At 40.8% G+C, this 21,403-nt stretch overlaps 1 protein-coding gene across 1 annotated transcript; it reads right to left on the minus strand.

Moving 5' to 3' along the window:
• Nucleotides 1–4,834: 4,834 nt before the first annotated feature.
• Nucleotides 4,835–20,645, minus strand: n4bp1 (nedd4 binding protein 1). The gene is made up of 12 exons (XM_029523867.1): nucleotides 20,133–20,645; nucleotides 17,288–17,515; nucleotides 16,651–16,824; nucleotides 15,642–16,150; nucleotides 14,511–14,865; nucleotides 13,938–14,273; nucleotides 13,420–13,655; nucleotides 9,729–9,859; nucleotides 9,087–9,183; nucleotides 8,395–8,502; nucleotides 7,376–7,477; nucleotides 4,835–7,218 (listed from the first exon to the last, which is right to left on the minus strand). The coding sequence occupies exons 1-12, from the start codon at nucleotides 20,442–20,444 to the stop codon at nucleotides 6,846–6,848; spliced, it is 2,961 nt and encodes a 986-aa protein (XP_029379727.1). The 5' UTR covers nucleotides 20,445–20,645; the 3' UTR covers nucleotides 4,835–6,845.
• Nucleotides 20,646–21,403: the final 758 nt, after the last annotated feature.

Genomic DNA, 21,403 nt, shown 5'->3' on the forward strand with positions numbered 1-21,403 from the left:
CTAAATTCTGCAACACCCGTCATCTGAGGAGAAAGTGATCTTGAAATTATATTATTAGTTAATCTGAAATTACCCAGATAACTAGTAAAGTAATACAAGGCTGAGTGTAATAGGATCTTATATCTCAGTACTTGGTAGCTGCCGTTTTAACAAGGTGAAAGCAAGAGAGGGATTTTGCAGAGCTCAGAGAATTGAGACAGGACTACAATGGAAGATATGTTTTTTTCCAAGTACAGAAAATTGATTGTGATTTCAGGAAAGCAACAAACTAAAACATTTGATTGCCAGGATGATGATTATCAGAAGCAAAACAAAACATTTTGCGTTGATTACGAATGTCACACAAACCAATTATGAAGATTTTAATGTTCATGTCAACAAGGAGGAAAGATATTAAGTGTGACTGTGTTGGACACGGTCCCAAATAATAATTCATTCATAATAATGAAAGAAATGGGCAAAACGCAGCAGGGTAAACAATGGAGAGAGCAGTGAGGAGTATGTGGCAGAGGATTGGGGAAAGGGAGAGGAAGTGGGGAGATCCAAAGCCAAGAGAATGTTAAGCTGAACAGGAATGCCAGAGGAATTTGAATTTCTTGGTTGGAAATTAATACGTATATATTGTTCAATTTCTTGTCATCCAAGTGCAAATCAGAAAGGGGTGAAATGAAGATATTGGGAAGAAAATGGGGTAAAGAAAGAAGGAGACAGCGAAGAGGGGGCAGAGATGAGGGTTTGAGAGAGAAGCAGGAAGGAAGTGAGGAGACAGGGGTGATGGACGTGAGGAAGGCAAGAGGAGAGTAGAGACTGCAAGGAAAGTTACAGGAAAACAGAAGGCAGAGCGAGAGGAAGAAGGTGTCTGAAAGTCATCAGCAAATTCCAGGCATTACCCTGTTTGGAAGTAGGTTCTTATCCTGAAACCAAAGCACATTCTTTGCTGTGGATTTCTCTGGCTTTTCACTGAGGATTTGTTTGCTGCTGAGATTCCTGTGGAACCGCCTGTCTGGACTGGTTTTGAACCAGTATCCTTTAAAGTCTAACATGTGAGACAGGCAGCTGGTTGGACTGGGAATACATATTGTATTTGATGCAAGTTTGATGCTGTCGTGTCACGATAAAAGAGCCTTTTCCTCAAATATGTCAATTTGAGACTTCATTTCTTTATCGTCAACGCTCATCTGCATTCATTCATGAGAAGAATGATACCAATCTCATCCCTGCACTCTGTAAACATGAAGCTACTGCCAGTAGCAGTAGCTGGTTAGGTGAGTGTAGCTCAGCACAAAAACTGATAACGGGGAAACAGCAAGCCTGCAGTGACAGTTCTGCAGGGAAACATATAAGCATCTTTGTGCAGAGAAGACGGAATGTATAACTTAGGCAAAGCGCAATAGTGCATTGTGACTTGTATGTCAAACAAACCGACTGGATGATCCAATTTTTAATTATTCCAAGGCCTTGGGCACACATTTCAGTGCAGCCACACATGAGCTTCCTGCAGACTGCAGGAAGATATTTTGCCATCTTGTCCATGTCACATCAGTCCACACTGAAAGTCTCGAATCCTTTCACATTTGTTTCACAGATGTAGTTTTTGTTTACGTGATCTAAATTTTCTGATTCCTTTACATTGTGGTTTTCCAAATGTGATACTGCTTCCTGGTGCAGACATACGTTCTACCCTTAAGACATTTTCATATTATGAGAGTGGTGAGTTGGGAGACTGATCTTCCTACAGGTAACTCCCAAAAGAAGGCAAATATACTAAAACTTTAAGAAATTCTGTGTCGCATTGTGGCATGTCATGTATCTCCTCTGATGCAGCCCGTAGTCCTAACCAAATATCTTTACAGTGGATCCGTGTAATTATGTGATTATAATATCCACATATTAAATTATGGTCTATGGGCAATACAGCACAAACAACATTGTGTATGTCTTTATAACCATAACTACAGGGTTGAACATGACACACACAGGATCACAAAGCAACATGAAAGGCAATTAAGTATAAAGTATGACTCAGACAAACAAGGAAATAGTGGTGCAGACAGGGTTTGGGATTTGTGTGGCTCAATTAAGAGTGGAAAGACCACATGTCTATTATAGGAAGCAGTGTTTCCCCCTTTCTATTAAAGAGTGACAGTAGGAGGCTCAATCAAATCGTGTGCCCCAGGCCTGTAAGAGGCCTATTTCTGTTAACCAGTGCATGTGACAGCCACTCCTGTGATAAACTCAACAGAAATAGAAGAAAAGGCCCAATGACACGTCAAATCATGGCATAGTGGCATCAGAAAATGTGGTAACCAGCAGGAAGTCAGATTTTCAACCACGTGTTTCACTATATTGACAGATGTTTCCCAATTATGATCATATTCTGTGAAATAGAAACTGAATTGAAAGGCTAAAAGGATTTGATGTGGAATCAGAGGGTTTTATCCCCCAAGAACATTAACCACAAAAAGGCTCAATATTTAATTAGCTTGGAAAACGGAAAGCAACTGGAAGTCGTGGCGCCCAATTTCAGTCAACCTTGGTTGGTGGAGTGTTATCTCTCTTTAACAGTCTCTCTTTCTTTGACAAAGTGCACTGTGCCATTGAATAAGTGCAAATGTGAAATTAAGATGTGATGTGTTAGTTAGTTAGTTAGTACATGACAACATGCAGAGACTCTTACGGTCCCAAGTGTGGCGCTGCCTTTAAAGTCCAATGCTAAAAATCACTGGGAGACAAAAATAATTTGCTCTCCTATTCCTGTAATCAAAAGTTTCTCCACCTCTGGGTCAGAACTTGCTGTGTAATAGCTACTCTCTGCATACACGGGCCTCTTTTTACAACAAGCAGCACCTTAGTCTGTCCCAAATTACACTGTCTGACCTGCTGGGATTCTCAGGCAGGTTTTTTTTTGGGGGGGAGGGGGGCTAATCAGACCTCAGCATTATCCCCATGAGCACTTTCTACTACAGTTGATAAATGATACGTGGACACACACATTGTCAGTGCCGGCTATAGTCACATTCCTGAAACACAAACCACAATCATTTACATAATGAGAGCCAGCCTGCAAGATGGATGTTGCTTATATGAAGTGCACCTGATATGTATTAGTACACAAGTGTTACTCGCTTCTTTGAGGTATGGAGCCATATCTGGGAGGGGAGAAATAAAACTAGATCTAAAAATAATGCAACAAAACAAAACAAGCACAAACACAAAAAAGGTGTTTTCCTGCTATAGACTGGATGGATTTAGTTTTCATGTCCATCATATTTATTATCTCAGGTTTTTCAAACTCTAATCCAACATCTGGAAACAAAATGTACATGATACATTGTCTATGTATGTGTGTTCATTAATGATAAAGAGAAAAAAGCTCCATGAGAATCTTACCCCAGTCTGCGTGTCTTCTTAGCTGCGACCAGGTTGAATCTGATGTGCCTGAAACCACAAACATTTGCATGAAGGCAAAGTGACTGGAATGAGTGTGCTCCTTATGTAATTGTTTAGCTCATACATGTGTGTGATCCCCAGCACCTCTGCGACCTCCTTCCCCCAAAACCCATCCATATCAAATAGCAGGAAGAACAATATTAAGTTTCAGTCTCTCTTTTGTCATCTGTTCATTCTTCACAGACACAACCTTTAAAGACTACTCACGGGCTCATTTAGCCTGTGTCAAACAAACAAACAAACCCAAAACTACTAAGAATGTATAAAAACATTCACATTTGGTCACAAGATAGATAGAAAAAAAAAAAACACAACATCAAAACTTCACAGGATAGTCAGAACATGGTGTGCGTTCAGACACTGGTCATACCAACACAGTTCAATTAGGAAAAACTTTAAGAATATATTTTTCTTTAAAGTCAGCATTGTTGAATATCATACAGGACATGAATAAAAAAAAAACAAAAAACTAACAGCATTTCATCTTAAAGAAACACTGACAAACATTTTCACTTGTATGATACTACAGTTTGTCAATTTTCTGACTGCACAGTCGTGCACTACGTAATGCTGGAGGTATATTGGTGTACTCAGGTTCTGAAATGTTGTTCTCAGTTTTGTTTTTTCATGGTCATGGTGTTACAATGAAATGTGATGTGCCTGGGCCGATGAAAAGCCAATTCCAAGGATACCGTAACATACACTGACCCCTAGTGAAGAACCAGCAGAAGTAAGGATGAGTTTGCACAGTACAAACACAACTGCATTAATCCAAAGAAGGGGTGGGGGTGACAAGACTTATTGGGATAAATCTGATCTATATTAGAGTACCAGCTGAAATATTACTCTAATTACCGATTAGTTATCTTTCCACTGATATAGACCTGAAGAAATGACGATTTGTGCTATCATTAAAAAAAGTTATATAATGCTAATAAAGCTGCCTGAGAACATTATCCGCAGAACACTGTACACAGATGCTGAGTGTCAGCTGAGGGAATAGGAAATAGTACCCGCTGCCATGTGGGAATTATACTGGGTCATGGGAAACAGGTAGGCTGAATGTGTAGAAATATAAATCCACCAGCCACCTTAACGAATATGTCAAATATGTTAAACCTGTACAAAACTGAAGGATGAGTTATGTGCTGGAGGATTCGCCATCAGGACGAGGAACTTCCTGAAGATAACTTCCTTCAGCATTACACATTCAGAGTCGATGTATCTATCCCAAAAAGGCCAACAGTTACCAGTAATTTGGCTCCTGAAAAACTGAAACAAAAAAATAAATGCTGCAGCTGAGAAATAGACTGATAAAGCTGAGCACTGTTTGATGGGGACTGCTGCATTTTATTTAGCTTTTCCACATACATAAAACCATATGTGCACTCTAGCCAAAAATGCTTGTATTTACAAAAAAGAAATTAATATACACCAAAGAATTATAATACAACAACAACAACAACAAAAAAAAGAGTCCTTCAGTAATCCTCACAACAACAATATAGCAAGTATGAACAAAACTTTTTTGACACCTTGTAAAGATTTTGTGCAGATTCTTTTCTTACAGGTGCTGTGTTTGTATTTTACAAAATTCAATTACACAAGTTGCAGTCCACATTCTCTGGGTGTCTGAGGGTAAAAAAAGCTTTCTGAAGATTCATCAATAAAATCTTGTTTCACTCACTACATTATTACTTGCCTTCAGTGCATCCAATGTGGCAATTAAGCACTAATAAGAGGAATTTAAGCACATCTTTCATCTCTGCAAGATTTTTTTTTGGCACGCAATCTTGAGATGTGTCATCTTGCAAATTTAAGTGGATTGATGGTTACTCAATCACCAAAAGCTAAACCCAAATGTTTGTAGTGTTATTTTCCACCCGAGGCCAAATGGACTGATACGTAGAGCCTGAAGACAGCCTGAAAACACATCTCTGAAGCATCTTCAAACTAAATGCAGCTGAAGAACTACTATCAGTACCCTCCTGAAAACACTGTTCAATAAATGGAAGAAGTCATTCTGCGACAATTCTCAAATAGTTGTGATGTTCAATAACAGAATCAGAACAGGAACTTGAGGCTGAGCGCCTTTGTTCTTCCACAACTTTAAACATTAGCTATGGGAAGCAACACAAGCCTACAGAATACAACCCTGTGATGAAGGAGAGCATGGCGTTTGTTAGAGTGGCATATGATAACTTGTTTTCATTGGAGGAGGGAATACAACTTAAACGTTGTTGTGCCATTGACTTTGTAGATGAGACTGGTAGCATGTATATGTGGAAAAAATCTTAATAAGTGAGGCTTGCCATGAAACAGGTAAGATATTGGTTTGAGATGGGGGGGGGGCTGCTTTATATATGTTAATAAAAACAAAAATGATATGGGCTCAGTCTGGATATATATACACACTGTAAGCTTTTTCTGAGATAATGAAAAGAAAACCACACGTTGACTACCCTTCCATACAGCCTGAAAATGCTGGCCTCGAACAAAGTGCTTCTTCAATAAGCTTACATGTAAATCTCTTGTATCTTCTGCCATTTCTGTCAAATATTAACAATAATAAATCTTTGATGCTAAAGCTAATGATCTTAACATGCTTCCTGAAATACATCTCTCATAAAAAGAACACCAGTTTTCTTCATAAAACTGATCTCCAATGAGTGCATTGTCTGAGAAATGTGAGATGTGATACTGCTAGACTATTCCTGCTGATGCTGAATGACTCCTGAAGAGCTTAGTCAGCTCAACCTGATGTCAAATGTTTTACCCTGGTGCTGCCTGACAGTGAACCAACTCTGTTACAGAATATTACAAGTATGTAAATTGTATCTTGTGAAAACATGCAAAACCTACCAGTGTCGACAACCTTATCAAGAAAAAGATCTTGAGTTAGTGAAAAGTGTGAAAAGTCTGGTGGTAAACAAGGTTTTGGAGAAGAGGAGCTGGAGCAGTTGTCCTGCGAGACCAGTTCACTATTTTTGGTCCAAATCACGTTCTTCCTCTGCTAGTCCCACTTTCACAGATCCTCTGGACTTTTGCCAAGTGGTTTAAATTATTTATTACAATCTGAACAATATAGACTTTACTGCTTGATGACTAGGGCAATTGCTTAACATTTTGATTTTATAGACACCAGTGTTGTTCATGTTAAATCCATTTGAAAGTAAAGGAGGAGTGAGAGGAGAAAAAAAAACATCCCAAAAATACTCTGCCAATAGCAGCTAGTTTGATAATCAGTCTTAATGTAAAATAGTAAAACTGTCCATGTCGTCCAGGCTGGAAGAGAAGGTAAAATAAATTATATTTATGTTGACACTTGTACGTATAATCTTGCAAGTGTTTGTATATATGGTGTGTGTCCTGATTCCTGTGGCAGAAGCAGTCATTCATCCCAGCAGCAGCCCCGACAGGGCGTTCAGGTCTCTCATGTAGGGGTTGTCACTGAGAATCCGGTCGATCCGCTGCTTCTGGCCAGGGAAGATGTCGTACAGCTTCTTTTTCAGCTCGGATGTCTCCCCCGGTGACCTCTGGGGTGGAGGTGATGGTGAGGGGGAGGGGGAATGGCGGGGTGGGTGCCATTCAGGAGGACCTGAGTGGGGCCAGTGTGCTGTGGAGTGGGGCATCAGGGAAGGAGGCGGCCTGGGTGTGGAGGTGGGGGTCCGAGGAGTAGCGTGAATGGCCTGGATGTAGACCGGCTGCTGCTGCGATGACGGCCGGAAGTCTGGGGGTCTCAGGGGGGGAGGCGTGACTGCAGTTCTCCTGAGAGACCGAGGGAGAGTGTGAAAGGTGTGAAAGGTGCAATATGTGCAACAGGCACAACTTTTACACTTAAGAGTCAATCAAGTTAGAGTTGTGTAAAATCATGGACAGGACCGGGATCACAGGTTTCCTCTGCACCCCCAAACGCCACACACACCTGTTCTCTTTTCGCAGGAACATGTCCAGGTGAGGTCCATTTTTCCCCAGAGGGTCATCAGGGATCATAAAATGGTCCTCCACAAAGGTGAACGGAAGCAACCTGCCAGTCAAAAAGAAAGAGATATTTTATTTATGGAACAAACAGAACTATTGTACGCACTTACAATATTAACAAACATTTTTTTTTTAAAGTCTTAAAAAAAAAAAAAAACACCAAACAAAAAAAAAACAAAACAAGAATATCTACATTGAACTGAAATTCTCTCAAATGATATATCTGATTATAATTAACTATAAATAAAACATGTGTTCATTTATAGTAAAATATAAATAACAAACAATTTGATTTAGTATCACAAATGCTATAATTGTAAGTGTACTTTTCATATTTACCTTCCCAAACACTATAGAGTCCATTCTAAGCTCACAGGACATTATGAGTGTGCAAAGCATTAATCTCATTGGTAAATTAATTACAAACGCAGTAATCAACAGCACAGTATCATTTCAAAATGTTAATTCATAAGTGAACATTTAAAAACAGAAAGTTGTTGAATCATGGTAACTAAAAATGTGTCACTTGACCAACAGAGGGCGACAAAACCTCATAAACCAACTGAAGTTCTTTCAGTCTGCCCCAAAAGCTGCATTCACTTTGTGCTGCTCATACTGAAGCAAATTCTCAAAAAATATCAAAACTAACATCTAAACTAAATACTTTATAATATTATTACAAATTCTTTTTAATGTTTTGTTAAATAATCATATAATTCTATCATAAATCATTTCTTTTTCTACGTTCCGATTAATTTGCCCTTCAAGTTCTGTTTGTTTTTCCTTTTCAGCACTTGGAAACACGTTACATTTTGCAATAAATGAATAATTTGATAAAAGAAATGATCCAACATTAACACTGATCACTGCTGGCAGGCCGTCTCGTGGACTTTCCCTTATGTTGGGTAATGGACTGTTAAAGTGAGTCACTAATGGAGTTGTGTAAACGTAACATGCAATCACCTCTCTTGAATAATTTTCCGCCAGGTGTCGGAAGTATCAACAAAATCCCTCAGGTTGTCATTTGTTACAATGATCCCATCAGTTTTTTCTGCGAGGTGGAGTAGGAACCTGTTAGACAGAGACAGAGAGGATTAGTTCCTCGGGATTTTCCACGTTCAAGAGGTCAGATGCTTGTTTTCTGCTCTGCTAGCAGGCCGAGTTTCAACAATGTTGATTTTTCATCACACCTCACACTAACTGACCAGATTGATAGCTACTGCTGATTAAAGCCATTTGCTGATATTTGGCTTTAAAAGCTCACAACATACCTGCCCAAAAGCACAAAAAGGTAAAATTCTATCACTATTTTGAGTTAGAATACACAGCTCATTGAAACAAAAAACTATTTGATCTGTCTTCTACTTAGTGTGTTTATACGTATTTGTGCAAATACAGAATGCCTACAGGCCAGGGCATGGTGAGACAAGAAGAAAGAGGGTTATTTCCCCAGGAGGAAATGGGCTGACAATCATGCCAATAAATTCACAAGAAGTTCAACGCCTAGCTCATGTTTCCTTGTTGGTCTACGAATGGGTCACATCCACCTGTACTGCTACAAATACAAAAAAATAAAATAAAATAAAATAAAAAAGATAAAAATGGTGGATCGGCTTTGTTAAAGTTTCAGGAGGGGGTTGTGTGCATGTATATACCTGTCATCATGTGATGATATCCTCTGGCCACACACCTCTCTGGAAGGAGTAAAGGAAAGCAGCCTCAAGTCCTCCAGTTGGTTTAAAAAATGCTGCTCTGTAATGAAAATATGTAATGAAATTAATTGTGTACAAAGAGAATACACATGGTGAGAGTCACATGAGCCAGCAGCACAACAGTTCCTGACCAAATCCTGTTAGTGGCTGGTGGTGTAAGTCATCATTACAACTTCATCTTAATTTCAGCAGGTAGGAATCAAAACTTCTCTTACAATTTTAATATCACAGCTTTTGTTAAGTTGTTGTAATAATTTCTAATATATTGATAACATTGAGACATCTGATAATGGTTTTGAAAACACCACATGTATGATATTTTTGCAGATTTCACTCAGGTTGATCAAAAATCTTTACAACGTTTCCGCGTTGTCGGGCCTTTTACTACTTCTACTGTTCGCTTCTTCACTGTTGAGCATGTAGTGAATGGCTTTCTGATGTCTCCTCCACCTTGCAGGTCTTAGAGGACCTATGAGTCTCCCTGCTCATTCATGACTGTATTTAGATTCTGAGATTTGACTGTGGATTTCAGCTGTTGACATGCAGGTTTGGCCTCTGAAAGTAAAAACTGAAAAAGATATCTACCTGTCGTGAGACGGTCTCTCTTCTGCCGCCACTGGGGAACAAAGACAGTGATCTCCCTGTGGCCCCGTCTCCAAAATGTCTCCACTGCCAGTGCTATGCCTCGACAGGAGAAGAACCGATGAAGGCCGTGACTGGAGAAGAGGAGTGAAGCAGAGATAATTAATACATTAATACAAACCCCTGTTAAGTCTCATCATGGCCTCGATGCTCGAGCTTCGATGATAAGGAAGACGTTTTTGAAAGTTCAGGGATAAAGGTCAGCAAGTTTCAGTTTGTATTTGACAGAACAATCCATATGAATTAACATTTTCGTCTTCAGCTGCTCATCTCTTTTTCTGATTATTGAGTTTTATTAATATCAACGTTGATTCTTTTTGCAAAATCTACTTTTGTTTTCTTTAAATCAACAGCTGATCGCAGCTAGCAACTGAATCTTTTGGTTGTAATTATTTTTTATTTTAGTTGCCTGCACATGATAAAAGGTTTAACCTATTCAGATTTGCTCTTGTAACTTGATTTGAATTTGAAACACGGCCAAAAAAAAAAAAAAAAAAAGTACAACTATAACTTGCAACACATTTCATTATGCTGTGTTGGTGGAGATTAGCTCACATGGCACAGACACTACTTTTTTCCTACTGTGGAATTTCAGAGGGCATATCAAAGAACAAACATTTCAAAAAACAAACAATACTGACACCCAAATGAAATAGCATAAGGGAAATATTTCTGGGTATTACTGAATGCACCAATTATTGAAAACTCATCAGGTTGTAATGAGGTTTGGGACATTTTAAATTTAAATAAATAAATATATAAATAGCCAGACGCCACTTCTCTTTGAATGGGCTTTCAGTGGTTGCCCTGGAAACATTAGCCATAACAACCCAGTCAGTGAGTTTTTTTTAACTAGTCAATAGAAAACACCCAGCACGCACTGCACGCCACCCCACCAACTGACCCAGATTGTTAATGGTGACGTGCACGGCCTTTAAGCGCACGTCAGACAGCTGCAATACAACAAATGATGGCTAGGACAGAAAACCACAAAACAACAGACAACAAACTCCAGCAGAGATGAGAAACTCCCTGAAAGCAGCCAAGCTCACCAAACAGGAAGCCAGCTGTTACTGCTGCTAGCGCTGCTACTGCTGACCTCCATCTCTAAACTCTGTCTGGCTATGATTTATTTTGAAATGGGGCTTTTATTTTTATTTTTTTTGTGCATTTCCAATGTTCTTTGCAATTCTCATGTATACGTGCTAAAAGAAACACTGCTGTACCTATAAGCCTCAAAAACATGTCCTTTTTTTTTCTACATCATCGTCATGTTGATTTCCATCAGTGTTTTTTTTTCTGTTCTGTGAGTGAGAGGTTATCCCCATTCGATTGGCACACATAAGATGTGGTAAAGCAGAGACGTCGTCTCACACAGCTTCAATGACGGCCTGTTTCAATGCTCAGTGGTGTGGCACAAAGCATTTTACAGAACAGCAGAGTTTGAGGGTAATACAGGTGTTGGAGCGGGATTCAGCATTTAATGGTAATGGTTTTGAAGAATTTACACTGTACCGCAGAAGTACAGATCGATCTGGACGCTATCACTACAAGATCATCTTCAATTTTTGGGTCAGAGCTGTGATGCCAACTAACTGAAAGTACTACGGACTGTTGAAAGAATGACGCAAGAGCAGCAAAAGATTACACAACTGGTAAAAATCGCTGTGAAAACTTGGACTTGATCTGCCACGATCATACATCAAACTGCTAATGGTAACTTTACATATTCAAACAGCCGCCATCAAGATCAGGCCATCCTTGAAAGATCACTGTCAGCAGTTTAAGGCAGCTATAAGTAAGATGGACTGACAGAACCATATAAATGTTTACATTTTGATTTATTGCATGTACTCTTACATGATAAAGGAAGCTGAGTAAGATATATGAAGACAAGCAACCACTCGTGCTCACACTCAGGTGTACAAGCAACTTAGAGTCACCAATTAACCGAACCTGCTTGTCTTTGGACTGGCGGATTAACTCAGAGGCTTGAGGGAAGCCATGCAGGCACAGGGAGAAAACATTCAAACTCCACAAAATAGTGGATCTTGGGTGAATACAAAAAATAAACGTTTTCTCAACAATGGTTTATCCTGTACGACAGCAGTTTAGCCAGAAATGAGCCATGCATGCTTCTGGTAAAGAGGATGACGGGGGATGGGGACAGAAGGAGTGGTAGGGACGCCAAGTGTGCTGGAAGGAAGTCATTGCTTAAGTGAAAAGTCATTGAAAGGTCATCCAAGATGAACAGTGTGATGACACAACAACATCAGAGTGACGGCTGCACTTCATCCTTCCTTGTATGAAACACAAAAACCCAGAGTCCTTCACTGTTGCATACGCTGAACAGAATGAAATCTCTCGAACACAATGATTTTTACTAGAAAAGGATTCTCTTCTCAAAAACACCTCCATAGTACCAGCCCACGTATCAATATCATGCTGCTTTCACTCTGTGATGCATACACACAGGTTATGAGTAACACCATAATGTGAATGTGTGGGCTCAGTTTTGGTGCACCTACACAATCATGGTTGTAGCTGCAACCTACGCACTGTAACAGATGGTTTGTTTAGCTGCTGATATTGATGGGAAGGATGATGGCTTCATATTTGAAAGGAAAAACGTGATAAGCGTGCCACAGGTGTGGGAAGTGACTTTGCACTCTTTCTTTACACCAATACCGGTAATAATGGCTGAATCTGAGTCAGAGGAATGAACTGCTTAAGATACCTACTTGGTTGCTTTTACATGATATTTTGTTTGTAAAATCTTCAAGGAACGAATGGGTATGTCACCAAAAGATATTTTGTAAAAAATAAAATCATTTCAGTCACAACCAGGTCAGTGATAGAACTAAAAGCCTTGTTAAGAGGTTGCAGCCTACACCTATCCTGCGACTATGGTTGCAGGCCTTGCTCCAAGGTCCATCAGGTGTTTTGAACTCTGAGCCAGAGATTCAGTGGCAAACTATGCCATTGTGTCAGTTGCCAACATGCTATTTAGAGAGCTTAAAAGCTTGAACAAAGTTCATGATTCAAAAACCATTAATACATTTCTGCATTTAAACTTCCCAAATTTGATCCAGTTCATGTCACACTAAAGATATTATCGGTTCAGCCTGAAAGGCATGACAACAGTATTCTCTTAGCTGAACTAAAATTATTCATTTTCTCACACTTTTTCAAAAATACACACACACAAAAAAAAATCCCCGACAGCCCGCAATACTCTCAGAGCATCGACGGAAAGAGAACTGAGAGAGTGCAAAATAAATTCAAGTCTTACTCAGTCAGCAAGTCAATCTCTGAGAGCAGTCAGGCACAGATGGGTTAAGAGCTACATTAACTTTTCCCATGAGGGTGGATAGGGCGATAGGAGATGATTTGAGGAGTCTGGAGCAGTAGAGGTATTACTCTATTGGAGCCAGCAAAAGTAATTCTCATGCTCATAGTCACACAAGCAGCCCATGGACACAAATTAAGAGGAAAGCATGGCCTGGCAGTGAAGGGTCAAACTGTGATGGCAACATTCCCAGTATTTTGCCCATAATTATATGTATGCATATTGCCGTATCTAAAATTTGGAAGCCACAGTAAATGTGTGTGTAAAATGTGTGTATAGACTCACGCCATAGCCACGTTGCTGCCATCTATGATAATGTGCCTGAGCTCTGGATGTCCTGGGTCGTTCGGCAGCTTCAGAGTGTAAGGAGTCCTCAGTGACTGGTGGAAACGAGCCAAACCAGTCACTGGTGGTGCGGGAGGGTCATTCGCAGGAGGAGTCCTGGCTGCACCCCCGTGAAACCCCATGTGCCCGATGGTCTGATAGGCAGAGGCAGAGGGCCGGTTGATGGGCTGAGCTGACTGAGGAGGAGAAGAAGAGTAAAGAGATGTGAATGGTAATATACCAACATATGATGTAGGATTCATCAGTAGGAAGTGTGGAATTGCTTAATGACTACAGTCACGGTCATGGAAATGAAACTAATTTCCACATTTCAATATTAACTAGGCACCAGAAAAATGTGACAAGTGTAGAACATTAGAGCAGTGGTATGCGTACTTCAGAAGAGTGGTTGTCAAACATCACAAGTGAAGTTACACAGCTCATTATTGAGTCCCTGGGAACTTTTGGGTAATACCTACACTGGGGGTCGAAGCCAAGGAGGAGGCGGTGGCACTCAGCCAATGAGGTGTACTGCGCAGCGGCGTCACGTTCTCAACTTTGACCGAGCCTCCTAAAGTCTGAGTCCCTCCCCTTGACAGGTAGTCTCTCTGTGAGATGCTGGTCCCTCCTCGTGCCAGGTAGTCTGTTCTGGATCCTGAGTTAGTGTCGCCCTGTGTCGCTGTCATCATCCGGGACATACTACTGTCTGCTGTTTTGGTATCCGTGGGGATCACATCGTCATCATCATCAATGGTAATAACCTCGTAGTTTCCTGCTCCACCTTGGGCACTGGAGCTTCTCTTGATTGTGATTGCCTGTTGAGATTTGATATTGATATATATATATATATATATATAAATATCCCACAATACTTTTAATTCTAAAAAAATTATATTTTACTATTTTAATCCACAAACTTAAATATGAAGAGTTGGTCTTCCTCTTGTCTCACATACCCAGTGGCTATGTTGGTGATTTTTTTAATTTTATCACAGGAAAAGAAGTAAAAATGACCAAACTAAGAGGGATCTGTCTTTGGAACATAAAAATACCTGCTGAGTGCTTGTTTCACTGCCGCTGCACTGTCTTCGGTGCCCCAGGCCATTACTGCTGCATCCATGCTGGTTGGGCTTAATATTCTCTTTTGACCTGCTTGGGTCTACGAGTACTCTGCTGAGCTCACGCTCCTTCTCTCTGAATCGAGACACTGTGGAGGAGGTGGATGATGATGTCGGGGGGTCTGTGGAGCGTATAGAGTTCAGTCGTCTTTCTTTTTCCCCTCCTTTTGACCCCTCTTCACAACGCTTGGTTTCCTCAACGATCTTCTCCAGGACGAGGAACGTATCTTCTGTCTGTCCTGTCTCCTTGACAACACGTTCCACAACTTCCTGCTGGTAACCCATGGTTCTGGAGGAAATTCATTTTAACAGTGTTTTACTTTGCACCATGAAATCATATCACTTTTTTGAGTCTGTCTTTAAATAATTCTTAGTTGCCCCAATGTTTTTCTACCTACGCTACACAAGTATCCTCCAGTTATTTCAGTGAAGCTTGAGCTGAGGCTTCGCTAATCTGAGTTGGGGAACCAAAGGGAGTATTTTCATTTTTTTATAACAGAGTTTCCTCTTTTCATTAACTTGCCAGGAACTGCTGCAATGGCAAGCTTTAAGTGGAAGCACTACTCAAAAATTTACTTAGAAAAACAGACCACTGATTGGCAGATTTTGATCAGTGTCACTATGTATATAAAGAGCATTGTTTTAAGACAGACTTGAGCAGCATGAGCAGAGACGTGAAAACTTCTTTCCCCATCAACTGACCTGCTGATCGCTTTTTAAATGTATTACTTAGCTGTTAAAACATTAGAAAACAGCAAAACATGCTGATCATAATAAACCCGAGACTGTGGAGCCTGAAGATCAAATCTCTTGTTTGGGCTGAACGACAGACCAAAAGTAAATAACATCCAATTCACTTTGAACGTAAGACGAAGAAAACTTCAAAATTTTAGAGGAACAAGATAGATTAGTTGATTATCAGAATAACTGCTGTTAAATCACTTTGATTTGACTCATCTATTGTTAGAATTCCATAACCATAAGATCACGAAATAAGATACATCATTCAGTTATAATTGAATTAAAGATTCATTCACAAAAAAGGTTAACTATTATTAAATTTACCTGAAAAAATTGACCAAGCAGCGGAGGTTGGTTTCTGGGCTGACAGCCTCTCCGTCGTCTGAGATGCCCTCACTGGAGTCCAGCATGATCGGGCCCACAGTGTTTGCTTTAGCGGAGGAGGTGAAGGATGACGAAGCAGATGGCGTTTTGGATCTACAGCTGCTACTACTGCACCGGCCTTCTCTGTCCCTCTGCCGCTCCCGCTCCCTCGCCCTCTCTGGCGATTCATCCCTCCGCTCCAGAGAGTATTGTCTCTTTGTGTCCCGAGTCTCGCTCTCAGATGAGCGCCGCTTGTGTGAGGGCCGAGTGCCATTGAACAGGACGACCTCTGGACCTAAACCTATCCCACCTCCTGCTTTAGTGCCACTGGCAGATGCTGTCCCAGTCCCTTTATCTTCAAAGCTTGTGTCCAGGATGCGGTTGGAGAGGTCTGTCACTGGGGTACTGCTTTGTGACCGGTCTTGGTCAACCTCTGCCACGCTTGGATGCAGTGTCTGGTTGAGCTGAGCCTGGAAAATGAATTAAAATAAACATCACATTGAGAATTTCCCTTCTACACCAACACTTGCCATAATCATGTTTCATACTTCACTTCCCTGTGTGCTCCACGTAGTTCTCCTTCTCAAACCCACATTTGTGTAAAACTATGGGATTTTCTCCGTTGCTTACTGCAGCACACACAAAAGGATCCGATATGTTCTTCAACTTTCCTGCTTTTTCATAAGTTCCCTTTATTTGAAGCTGCTAAATGCCTTAAATCTGCGGCAGCTTTTTTTTTAAACAGTGGTAATACACCTCTATTGAAGTTTGCATTTTAAAAACTGAGATGACTATCACTGTACACATACATTGTAAAATTAGAGGTAACGCCATAATTTATAGTTCAAACATGCAGATTATAGCCCTGACAACCTACATCTGGTGGATTTGACTGTCTTCAAATCAAGAGGCCATCTAGGCAATCAGGTTTAAAAAAAAAAAAAAAAAAAAAAAAAAGGTATGCACTAACCAGTGATGATGTGTTTGTACTTGTGGGACTGTGCACCAGTCCTAGTAACTCCTCCTTCAGGGCACTGGGCAGCAGAAGAAGCTCCATAGTGTATTTATCATCCCTCTCCTCCACAAAGGATTTGAAGGCGCGTTTCACTGTTGGCTCTCTGTCGCTAGGTAGACTTCGTTTCTCCTGGACCAACACATAAGGTTATGACTATTTTCACTATCAACAAACCTCCCTATCTTGAGTTTTTGTTTAAACAATTAATCATATCATGGTTTATTCAATGCCTTTAAAAAACAGAGGAAAATTGCCCTTCACAATTTCCTAGATCCTGAGGTGAAGTCTTACAAAGTTTTGTCCCTGTAACAGATGAAAATCCAAGGCTGCTCCTTTTACTCATATACACAGTGAAGAAAAGCAGACTGGGAAATTTATAGTTTAAAAGGGGTCAACATTAATTATTTATCAAATTGTTTCTCATTATATTAACTTTAATCAGATTTAATCGACTTCAGCCTTGGATTATGTAGGGTCTAACCCTAATCCTCAAATTTGAACAGTTTTTCTGTCAATTTTCTAACTTTCATTTCTACATTTCTAAAAAGCTGTATACTAAAATGTTGTGTGATGATATAACCGGGACAACTACCTGGAATAGTGCTACAAACTGCTGAACTCTGCTTTGGGCCATCACAACAGGCTCAGCCCGGCCTAACAGCCGCAGGCGGCCTGGCTCGGGCACCTGAACCTCAGCACTTGTATCCCGTATGAGTCTGTCCAGGAAAAGGCCTCGGGCGCCGGCAAAGATACAGTGCATGTCCACTGGGTACCGCTCCTCTTTCTGCAGTTCTGGGTCACAGAGTCCGCGAACATATTCCTGCATAGTGACAGTAATACAGTGAATCAAACAACGATGATGTTTGATGAACGACTATGCATGATCGACCTGTTTTCTGCACCTTGACAAACAACTTTTAAAAACAAAGCAGTGAAAGTGGATATGACCCTTCTAAGAAGTAAAAGAAAAGCCCACGCTGGTTAATAAAAATAATAATCCAGTGAAACAACTTTGGTGGTAGATGCACCTTCTCTGTGACTTCAGTAAAAGTCACAGTATACCACATGAAGTGAAATGAAGTATTTAGGTTACAGGGCTAGTGCCAAACTTGCTTTTATGTGGCTGCTAAGTTCAGAAGCGTGTACACTTGCACACACGTATCCCCACAACTCACTGTAGAGCAGTAAAGCCGACGTCCTGAAACTAAATACTTGTCGTTGATTCAGGGAATCTCCTGGCTATGGGAAATGTTTGGATGAATCAGCTGGTGGTAGGTGTGGTAACTTCCTTACAGAAACTGTGTCACATTTTTTCAGGGTTAATGTGCAGGAAAAAAAAAAAAAGACCTAGCACTGAGAACGTAAAATGACTCAACAATGACGCAGTGAGAGCGAGAAAAAAAATATAAAGAAAGGATATCATGACTGAAAGCTAACCAGATAGGTGTGACTTTTAGATTAAATACCCAATAAAATGGGTTGAGATTTCCAGTTGCTCCGGCCCTAAATAGACAGACTGTGAAAACCTTGAGGGTGGTATTTTTTTTTTTAAACTCCTTTTAATAACCAAAAATAAATGTGAAATGTTTAAGCTTAACCTCCATTTTCAAAAGTAAACGTGTCTTATGATGCAATAACTGTACTCTACTGTATGATGATTTTGAAAGCTAAAGTGTGACATACATATGATGTGGTTCATGAGGTTTGAACTCATCGGAAGATACTTTTCATTTAATACACGTATGACTAAGTGAAAGTAGATGAACTGATCACATGCTAAGCTTCATGCACATTCAAAGGAACATCTATGAGACTAGATCTACATCAAGGCCCAAACTGCGTCCTCACCTTTGGATGTAAATTTAGAGCGTTTGTGATTTACATACTGGCTTAGATCCTGAAGATAAATACTAACCCCAGGTATTAATATGGTAATATGATGAAAATTATCTATGAGAGCTGCGTTTCGAGAGGACGGCAAAGTAAAAAAAAAAAAAAAAAGAAAAAAAAAAAAAGAAACTACTAATACTGCTGTCTACTTAGAAAAGAGTCTATAGAAGCTGCTAAGAGTGACGTCTGTGGATTATCCAGCGTGATGGATACACAGTTTCTTGTCAGAGATGGGACTTTTTAAAAAACAAACAAAGATTTTCAATGATGTAAGTACAAGATAAAAGTCCATTCATCTGTATCTGGGGGGAGATGGTCAGTTACAAACTCTGGTTCCCCTTCTCTAAGTCAGGTAAACACCTTTCTATTGTCATCGTGCTTACAACCAGAGAAGAAGCCACAGAGGCAGATGGTCTAAAGGAAAAGAAATTAAAAAAAAAATTAAATAAACAACGATCATGTGCACCAATTTTGTCATGGTTGGTTAGCTGCAAACTTATGAAACTATATTACAACAAAAACAAGTGTAGGAACAACAAGTGATTTCCCAAACTTGAGAAAGTACAACCAAAACTTGTTTTTTGGTATGAAGGAAGCCATTTATGACTCCCATGTCCTCCCCAGTGAATTTACCTTTTTCACACTATATTCTCGGTTGACTGGCAGAGCTTGGAGCAACAGGGTACAAGGGAATCGACTTACGGTCAGAACTGAGACTCGCGACATAATTTACAGAAGTGTGAAGGACTCTCTCAGATGGGGAAATCAAAGAAAAACACAATCTACAGATATAGGCAGCTAGTTTGAACAAGCACTGTAATGTAATTTTTGTGTTTTCTACCTTACAATAAGCTCAATATTTTGACATTCATACGCCTGGTTGAATAAAACCATCTGAATATGGCGACTAAAACTTGGAAGCTATAGCAAGAAATTTTAACTAAAGTTCAAACATTTTAGTCACTTGCTCCTTAAAATGAAAAATATAAGAATAATGATAGTTGGGACCAAAGGAAAAGCATTCTGCCATTTTAATCCAAAAAGGACTTACTTTGGTGGCCTCAGAATAGTCTGTAAGTGAACCCTATTCTTCTTGTGATTATTAAGTGTGTTCATTTCACAAAGGTCCAAAGACAAGCGAAAATACGCATCGAAACTGAGATAAGACCACTTTTGTTTAGTAAATAAGAACATCAATTTAGGATGTGGCTTTGTGAGAAAAGAACAAAATCAAATCAACTACAGGCTGATTACATCAAATGTCATGGCATTTGTGAGTTGAGTGTAAAAATGTGTGTCTGTCATGACTGCTGACATGACTGAGGAGTCAGCTCTGATCAGGCGGTGTGTGGGCACAGATTAACAACATGGATTTGATCATCATGTGCTGCAGGTCGGTTGTGTCTCTTCGGCTACGCGAACTGCAGGGACACACATGAACCGAGTCCATATGTTGATGTTATCTGTCAGCTCTGGTGCCAATCACCTGTGGGAGGAAAAGAAGGAGGGAAGAAAGAAAAAGAAAGAAAGAAACAAACCAGCCTCACCTTTGCCTTTGACACGTCGTCCCTGTTTCCTCTGAGTTGCAGCCATATCTGCCGCGATGTTTTGCTGCCGTGCGGCTGTCCCGTGTGGTCCAGCAGCCCGATAATGGTGAACTTCACTTTGAAGACCTGCTCCACTCGGGGCTTGGCACATCCCAGCTCTTCCTCTTTATCCTCCAGGACGGCGAACTCGTCCACGGTGGGGGCCTCCTGCTGCAGCCGGGCGGCCGACGCAGGCAGCCTGCCGCTCGGCTGCTCCGAGCACGTTAGCTCGGTGACTCGCCTCATTCCGAGGAGGGGCCGCGTTGTTGACATCCCGCCGCTCGCTCTCACCGTCGCCCCCCCGGACCACGACGTCTCAATATCCAAACCCGTCGGTGCCGGTGGGAGCCCGGGGCGTTTTCATGTCCTCTGTCGGTGTGTACTCCGCAGCGAAGCAGCGCCGTTTACACAGCCTCACAGACATGGACGCGCCGAGGGAGAGATAGCCTCATAACTCGGAAGCCCCGAGTGACGTATCCGGAAAGTCCCAGTGATGGCGTCATCAAAACACGACAGCTATGTGTGTGTGTTCCTCACGGCCACGGAGTGCACAGATGCTTATCGGCCGAAGTGTCGTGGAAGCAAAACGAAGGAGAGACGTGCGGCGTGCGATAGTTTTACGACAGCAGATTGAGATTCTGTCGGATGAGATTGTTGCTCGTCGCAAAAACATCCAGAGACGGGGGAAGGACCGTGATCCGATCGGCTGACATGATCCGGTGGTTAGAAGGTGCAGTGTGCAGCTGTGCATGCTCATACGGGCCAAACACATCCCCAAGAAAAACAAACAAACAAACAAACAAAAGAAAAAAACAACAACAACAACAACAAAAAACATTGCTGCAGAAATGTACAGTGTCGCCATCTTGTGGTTGTGGGAAGTTATTGCTTCTAGCTGTCAGAGTCCACAAGGTTGAGTCACCCTGTGGGCTCCAGGGGTGACTTCCCCAAGAGAAGTCCCGAGAGATCCACCACGGGGTTCAGGTAATTTTTATTATTACGAACTTACCAGGTATCCCCCTCACCACTAAAATAGGTTTTGCGTTAATGGATACATTTGCGACCATGTCTTGCTGTCCTCACATGATGCATATTTCTAATTTGATGTGCACAAACAAATGACAAGAAACATAAAATCAAATAAGGTGCCATCCCAGCACAGGAAAAATGGTGACATCAGACAAGAGGGAGAAGTGGATGTATGCTGCTGTATGGTTGTTAAGTGAGAAAAA

The sequence above is a fragment of the Echeneis naucrates genome, chromosome 16, assembly GCF_900963305.1.
Source record: "Echeneis naucrates chromosome 16, fEcheNa1.1, whole genome shotgun sequence".
In the NCBI taxonomy this organism is placed as follows: Eukaryota; Metazoa; Chordata; class Actinopteri; order Carangiformes; family Echeneidae; genus Echeneis; species Echeneis naucrates.

Coding starts and splice junctions, on each gene's coding strand:
- n4bp1 (XM_029523867.1), bottom strand. CDS start 20,444: ATGTCAACAACGCGGCCCCTCCTCGGAATGAGGCGAGTCACCGAGCTA. Junction 17,516..20,132: donor ACGACGTGTCAAAGGCAAAG/GTGAGGCTGGTT, acceptor GTCACTATGCAG/GAATATGTTCGCGGACTCTG. Junction 16,151..16,650: donor GTACAAACACATCATCACTG/GTTAGTGCATAC, acceptor TTCATTTTCCAG/GCTCAGCTCAACCAGACACT.